General features: G+C 37.9%; 1 protein-coding gene across 1 annotated transcript; it reads right to left on the bottom strand.

The window, feature by feature from the left end:
* Positions 1-1427: 1427 nt before the first annotated feature.
* LOC140924616 (uncharacterized) lies at positions 1428-7876 on the bottom strand. The gene is made up of 7 exons (XM_073374636.1): positions 7771-7876; positions 6742-6822; positions 6591-6624; positions 5216-5353; positions 3898-4035; positions 2577-2717; positions 1428-1613 (listed from the first exon to the last, which is right to left on the bottom strand). Exons 2-7 carry the CDS (start codon positions 6811-6813, stop codon positions 1603-1605), a joined length of 534 nt encoding a protein of 177 aa, XP_073230737.1. The 5' UTR covers positions 6814-6822; positions 7771-7876; the 3' UTR covers positions 1428-1602.
* Between the last annotated feature and the right edge of the window lie 134 nt (positions 7877-8010).

Raw genomic sequence — 8010 nt, 5'->3', positions numbered from 1 at the left:
GGGACTTAGCTTTGCTTAGCTTTTCCATATCAGTGCTGATCATGGTCTGCACAAAGAGCCGGCTTTTGGCTTTTTGGGCAACATTGAAGCACTTTTTTTTTACAATTTTCCACACTGTTTAATGCAATGTTTTGTCTTCAAAACGTTTTCAGTAAGCCGTTGAAGTCCATACGGTTCTCAGTGTGCTGCTGTGGGAGTCCTTTAAGAACTATGTTGACTTAGGGGTTGAAGACCTTGACTGAGTAGATCTTGGGTTTATATCTTAATAAAGAGTTTTTATTCGAAAAACATTGGTGTTACACTTCTTTGGTCAGCTATTAAAAAATCGAGGGTTGAACTCGATAAAACTAAGAATATTTATGAACATCTGCTTGGAAATAATTAAAAACTACGAGCAACTTTGGAGCACTATTTCTAAATTTCAAGCACTTTTTTCAAAAATTTGAGCATTATTTGAGAACTTTTTGCCATGTTTTGAGCACCTTTTGGCGAATTTTCCAGCGCAATCGCAACATGCCTACCCTCAACAGGGATATATTTCAGGTTATTTTCGCAGTTTGCTTTCCAATTGGGGATAAAGACCAATCTGTGTGACATAATTGTGTTTCGTTTTGGTAAAAATCAATGAAGCGTTAATAATAAGACATCGGGATAAATTGTAACCCCCTCTCTCCGAGCTTGGAAAGTACATTGTTTAGTTCCCCCAGGTGCTTTAATCCTTTAGCACGAGGATCCGGACCCGGCACACCCGTCATCTCCGGTATCCACGGTACCCCTAGCACCCAAGTTATACCTGCCTTCCCCGGTACCTCGAGATTTGAAACTTCTACGCTCATTTAGAAGACGAAAAACAACGGAATTATTTTTGTCTTGAGCTGCATTTTTTTAATCCCGTTAATCACTCGGTCAAGAGAAGCAACATACTTTTAGTCTTCCTTGTCGGGATAAAGCATGTTTTACTTTGTCAAACTAGTGATTTTACCGAAGAGACTCTTTATACTCCTTATTTTTTGAACACGCAGACTTTCCACGGTAACGTGGAGACTAGTAAAGATTGAGAGCAAGTGGCCGAAACAATTGGACCTGGTACAACAAAAGTTGCAATGCCTAATTAGGCCCAGTTCAAACGTCGAATTTCACATGTGCCGAATTTAATTCGAGCATTAAACCTGCAACCTACTTTTTTCATTACCTCAATCCGAATTAGCCGACCGGGGAATAAAGCTAACAAGAAACGGCAAAATGTTTTGAATGAATAATAGTGCGTTTTAGCCTTATGTTTGCCGAACCGAAATGTGAGTGTTATTTCTTGTCAACCGACTTAGCCCTAATATTCACGTACAAATTCTGCAGACTGATCTCCATACATTGCCATAAAGAATAAGTTGAGAGAGTGTGATAAATCAAGAAAAAATAGGAATAAGAAGTTGTATTTCATCTTGACTTTATTTTCATACTGCATTTATTTTTCTTACATCGATTAACTTTAAATTTATTCTAATTTTAAAATAAATGTAGCCATTATGCAATGAAGAACGGAAAACATCTCTCCAAGGCCTTTTTTGCTGGAAATTAGCTCGACCAATGTCTTCGTGGAAGAGGCTAGCCTAGCACTGTATAAAAGAATAGAAGAGTACATTCTGTCAACTATGCGTCTCAATATTGGTAACAAAAGAGTGTCCTCTGTCTCTAAATGTTAATCTGATTGGTAAAAACATACATAGCAAAAGTGAGAAGGAGAGTACATTCTGTCAAATACTTCTAATCAAGAACCAACTTAGCCTAAACAGGAGGTAGCTACCAAAAAAAAACCAAAAACCATTTCGCCAGACTTGAAAAAATGTAGGTTCTTACGCGCGGGCCCTTAAAGGAGTGTTTAAAAGCCTGAGCTTCCTGGGCTTTCCCTAGATAATCGTCTTAATTGCCACCACTACCATCTCCTTCATCACTATCACTATCATCTTCATCATCATCATCATCATCTAGCTAGACTTCGGAGCAAGCAATTCTACCCGGTGTACAGCAAAATTTAGTAGTGAACATTCAAGCTAAGAGGATTGCTTGCGCATACTCATACTAGCAAAGCCTAAATATGGGGAAAACATGCATATCGAGTGGTTTCATGCAAACGTGCCCGCATCCATTAGAGCAGCATTTTTCAGAACCTGAACAATCGTCATCTCCTTGGCAGGCGTCAACGCAGATGCCAATCTGGTCAGGTTTGGGTTTGGGACAATACTCAGGTTTCCCTTCCGCTGCAGGAAATTTTAATATTATTTTTATACTGATTTTCTGCTTTTCCGTGTTAACGGAACGGAGTTTTCATCATTATCATCATCATCATCATTGTTATCATTATCATTATCGATTATTTTCCATGAAATAATAATTATGCAGGTTCGTACGATTGGTGTCATTTTAAACAAGAACAAACCTGCCAGTTTTGCACAGTAGTAACGCCCATAATACATAATAAAGAAAGATTAACGGTCAACAGGGAAGATAATTGCGCTTGCGTATAACAACCGTGCAACGCCTAACATCAGAGCAGGGATGTTGATAGTTAAGGTTCATACCCACTGGTTTCTTGCAAACATGTCCACAGCCATTAGAGCAGCATTTTTTGGCACCTTTACAATCGCCATCCACAGAGCAGGCCTCAACACAGATACCAGGCCCACTGGGCTTGGGACACAAACCAGGTTTTTTTTCTTGTGCTGTAACATAATTAATTCGCCATTTCCACATTTCCATAATGCACCTTGTTTGCCCCCCAACATTTTGCATAAGAATTGTTTTCATTTTCTTTTGGGACTGGTGTAATACCCAGGAGATATGAAAAACAAAGGTTATGCCAAAGTTTGGGGTGAAAATTTATAAATAAGGTGCATTAAGGGAAGTGTGGAAGTGGCGTATGGTGTTTTATACAAAGTCTCTGCTATGCTGTCTCAGGAGAACCGTTTTTCCCTAATTTCTACGAGAAAATACAAGAAATCTGTTCATAAGTTGAACAATTTCTCTCTATTCACTTCTTTTAGTTTATATATTTTCAGAAAATGATACGAATTTTACTATACTTGGCCACAGTTTGCATCACCCCTCTACAGATTTCATCCTGAAGTGTTCCACTATTCTTAGAAAAGTATGGCTAAATTCTATGTTGTTTCTATAACCTCACTCCAATTGTAACCAGCATGTCAATATTGTTCATCCACTATTTCTCTGAGCTACTCCTGTCGCGTAAAGCTCGTTTCCATTGTCCGGTCAAAACCAGCAACTATAGCTCCTCGAACTCTAGCTAGATTTTAAAGCAAGCAATTCTACACGGTGTATGGCAAAATTTAATAGTGAAGAGACAAGGGGATTGCTTGCGGATACTCATACGAGCAAAGTCTAAATATAAGGAAACCATGTTGATTGACATATTGAGTGGTTTCATGCAAACGTGCCCGCATCCATTAAAGCAGCATTTTTCGGAACCTGAACAATCGTCATCTCCTTGGCAGCAGGCGTCAACGCAGATGCCAATCTGGTCAGGTTTGGGTTTGGGACAAAACTTAGCTTTCCCTTCCGTTGCAGCAAATTTTAACATTACTTTTATGGTGATTTTCTGCTATTCCGTGTTAGCGGAACGGTTTTCATCATTATCATCATCATTATCATCATTATTTTTATCATTATCATTATCGATTAGTTTCCATGAAATACTAATTATGCAGGTTGTTACGATTGGTGTCACTTTAAACAAGAACAAACCTGCCAGTTTTGCACAGTAGTAACGCTCATAATGCATAATAAAGAAAGATTAAGAGTCAACAGGCAAAAAGATTGCGCATGCGTTAAAAGAGAAAACGGCTCGAATATTCCTTCAGGGATGTTGATAGTTAAGGTACATACCCACTGGTTTCTTGCAAACATGTCCACAGCCATTAGAGCAGCATTTTTTGGCACCTTTACAATCGCCATCCATAGAGCAGGCCTCAACACAGATACCAGGCCCACTGGGCTTGGGACACAAACCAGGTTTTTCTTGTACTGTAAGATAATTAATTCGCCGTTTCCACATTTCCATAATGCACCTTGTTTGCCCCCCAACATTTTGCATAAGAATTGTTTTCATTTTCTTTTTGGACGGCTGTAATACCCAGGAGAAATGAAAAACAAAGGTTATGCGAAATTTGGGGAGAAAATTTATAAATAAGGTGCATTATGGGAAATGTGGAAGTGGCGTATGGTGTTTTATACAAAGTCTCTGCTATGCTGTCTCAGGAGAACCGTTTTTCCTTAATTTCTACGAGAAAATACAAGAAATCTGTTCATAATTTGAACAATTTCCCTCTATTTACTTCTTTTAGTTTATACATTTTCAGAAAAAGATACGAATTTTACTACACTTGGCCACAGTTTGCATCACCCCTCTAGCGATTTCATCCTGAAGTGTTCCACTACTTTCAGAAAAGTATGGCTAAATTCTATGTTGTTTCTATGACCTCACTCCAATTGTAACCAGCATGTCAATATCGTTCATCCACTATTTCTCTGAGCTACTCCTGTCGCGTAAAGCTCGTTTCCATTGTCCGGTCAAAACCAGCAACTATAGCCCCTCGAACTCTAGCTAGATTTCAAAGCAAGCAATTCTACACGGTGTATAGCAAAATTTAATAGTGAACAGACAAGGGGATTGCTTGCGCATACTCATACGAGCAAAGCCTAAATATGGGGAAACCATGTTGATTGACGTATCGGGTGGTTTGATGCGAACGTGCCTGCATCCATTAAAGCAGCGTTTTTCGGAACCTCAACAATCGTCATCTCCTTGGCAGGCGTCACAGCGCAGATGCCAATCTGGTCAGGTTTGGGTTTGGGACAAAACTCAGCTTTCCCTTACGTTGCAGCAAATTTTAACATTACTTTTATGGTGATTTTCTGCTATTCCGTGTTAGCGCAACGGTTTTCATCATTATCATCATCATCATCATCATTATTTTTATCATTATCATTATCGATTTTTTTTTCCATGAAATACTAGTTATGCAGGTTCTTACTATTGGTGTCACTTTAAACAAGAACAAACCTGCCAGTTTTGCACAGTAGTAACGCCCATAATGCATAATAAAGAAAGATTAAGAGTCAACAGGCAAAAAGATTGCGCATGCGTTAAAAGAGAAAACGACTCGAATATTTCTTCAGGGATGTTGATAGTTAAGGTACATACCCACTGGTTTCTTGCAAACATGTCCACAGCCATTAGAGCAGCATTTTTTGGCACCTTTACAATCGCCATCCACAGAGCAGGCCTCAACACAGATACCAGGCCCACTGGGCTTGGGACACAAACCAGGTTTTTCTTGTGCTGTAACATAATTAGTTCGCCGTTTCCACATTTCCATAATGCACCTTGTTTGCCCCCCAACATTTTGCATAAGAATTGTTTTCATTTTCTTTGGACGGCTGTAATACCCAGGAGAAATGAAAAACAAAGGTTATGCGAAATTTGGGGTGAAAATTTATAAATAAGGTGCATTATGGGAAATGTGGAAGTAGCGTATGGTGTTTTATACAAAGTCTCTGCTATGCTGTCTCAGGAGAACCGTTTTTCTCTAATTTATACTAGAAAATACAAGGAATCTGTTCATAATTTGAACAATTTCCCTCTATTTACTTGTTTTAGTTTATATATTTTCAGAAAATAATACGAATTTTACTATACTTGGCCACAGTTTGCATCACCCCTCTAGAGATTTCATCCTGAAGTGTTCCACTACTCTTAGAAAAGTATGGCTAAATTCTATGTTGTTTCTATGACCTCACTCCAATTGTAACCAGCATGTCAATATCGTTCATCCACTATTTCTCTGAGCTACTCCTGTCGCGTAAAGCTCGTTTCCATGCATTGTCCGGTCAAAACCAGCAACTATAGCCCCTCGAACTCTAGCTAGATTTCAAAGCCAACAATTCTACACGGTGTATAGTAAAATTTAATAGTGAAGAGACAAGGGGATTGCTTGCGCATACTCATACGAGCAAAGTCTAAATATGAGGAAACCATGTTGACTGACATATCGAATGGTTTTTATGCAAACATGCCCACATCCACTACAGCAGCATTTTTCGGAACCTGAACAATCGTCATCTCCTTGGTAGGCGTCAACGCAGATGCCAGTCTAACAGTTTTTCAAAGTTGATCTCTCCTCTTTGCAACTTCAAAAATAATGCTCAGGAGACATATTTTTTTGTCTCGAATCTCTGCTTGTGCCATTTACAAGTAATTTCTTTGCTTACTTTAAGTTCCATAGCGATTGAGGGCGAGTAACTGGCAAAATTAAACAAAATGAACTGGACTGCCGTGGCACAGCCCCTTTAAACGCCTAAAAGAAATAGGTAATTTCCGAGTTCAAAATCCCTCGTTTTGAAACTGAGGCTAAGAGCAATTCAAAACCTTTCTTACTTAGTTCTCTTTGTATGAGAGTAGAAAATCATTTTTATATTAATGACTTTGCACTTAGACTCAATTTAAAACAGAGGCTTGGGGCAACCCGGAAGTGACCTAATTTCTTTTTTCTTGACTAACTCGAGTACAAAAAGCTTACCGACTCCTTTTATATAAACTGACCACACTTGATCCTAAAAGAACAATAAATTCATCTCTAAAACTTCGATAAATTCAACAGTTTATATAAGAAATTTTACAAGAGTTCTCATCTTAAATGCTATGTTTCAGTAACCATATTTTTTACTTACAGTCAAAATCGAACACGCAAAGAACACCAAAAATGCGGCAACTATTGGACGATTCATTCTGAGATGGTCCATCGAAGTAAACTAACAAGAGAAAAACGGAATTACTGTTTAATATGCAAACCAGCTAAGTCACCGAATAAATACACAGACTAAGCCCTCTACTGTCGAGTCAAACGAGCTCCCAAACTCCATGAATAACAAATTGTGGTTATTTCACACTATCCATCTGATAAATTTTTATTTGGATACTGTCCTTTGCATGCCAATGTGAAGCGTCACATTTACCCTGGCATGAAAATGCTGGAATGCTCTTCAAGAGTTTTGGAACTTGAACAAGTCGGACGTTTTCTGGCCCGTTTACAACATTAAGTTATTAAGGTACACTCTAGGTTCGAGAAGCCCATATATCTTTCTTTGGCACGGATCCACAAGAAGCTGAAGCTTGAAGTACTTTTTAGGTGTGTCTTTTTTGTACATTATTATTATTATTGTTATTGTTATTATTATTATTATTAGCATCATTATTATTATGACTTGAAATTAATTGCTAAATGTTGTTGCCTTCCTCGATTGTGTGCTGGGAAGATGAAGCTAAACGTGTCAAATCATATATAAAGTTTTGTAAACTTATATTCAAGCAACTACGACGCTGACCGTGAGTCTTTTGTCAAAATTAAAGTCGACTAGCCCCTAATGTCTAGCAATTAGAAGCATCAGGCGTTTTCGTACTTCATTTTTTCTAAACTTTGCCGTTGTCGTGTGTCGATTTCTTTTTCTTCCTGAAATTGTTAAGTATCTACCTGAAACAAACATCGGTTTCAGGAGAATTCAAACTTTCAGGGGATTAAAAACTCATGAACCTAAGAATTTTTGTTTAGTTTCTTGCCCAAGTTGGAAACACTTCAAGCATAAAAACTTTTCCCAGCACTTTAAAAAGTTTAATTAACTAGTCTTAACTTTACGGCAAGAATGGTTTCTTAAATGTCTTAAGAGGGATGGTTGATTACAGATTACAGATTGATTACTCACCTTGCAAATAGAACTCCAAACTGAAATGGTTTGAAGTGAGTTTTCATGACTTGTAGCATGGCTTTTTAAGATGTGTTTATATTGTTCAGTTGTGTAAAGGAATCAGATATCAACTTTATCATTATAGTTATCAAGATCAGAGATATATATTAGTCTTCAAAGAAAAGGTGAATTAATATACTCTTAGTGACTCGGACATGAAGCACGAAAAAAGGCATAAAATTCCCCCAAAATAAATAT

This window comes from Porites lutea, chromosome 14 (assembly GCF_958299795.1).
Source record: "Porites lutea chromosome 14, jaPorLute2.1, whole genome shotgun sequence".
NCBI lineage: Eukaryota > Metazoa > Cnidaria > Anthozoa > Scleractinia > Poritidae > Porites > Porites lutea.
Note: the sequence above shows the minus strand (reverse complement) of the source record. Positions and strands in the feature narration are given on the sequence as shown.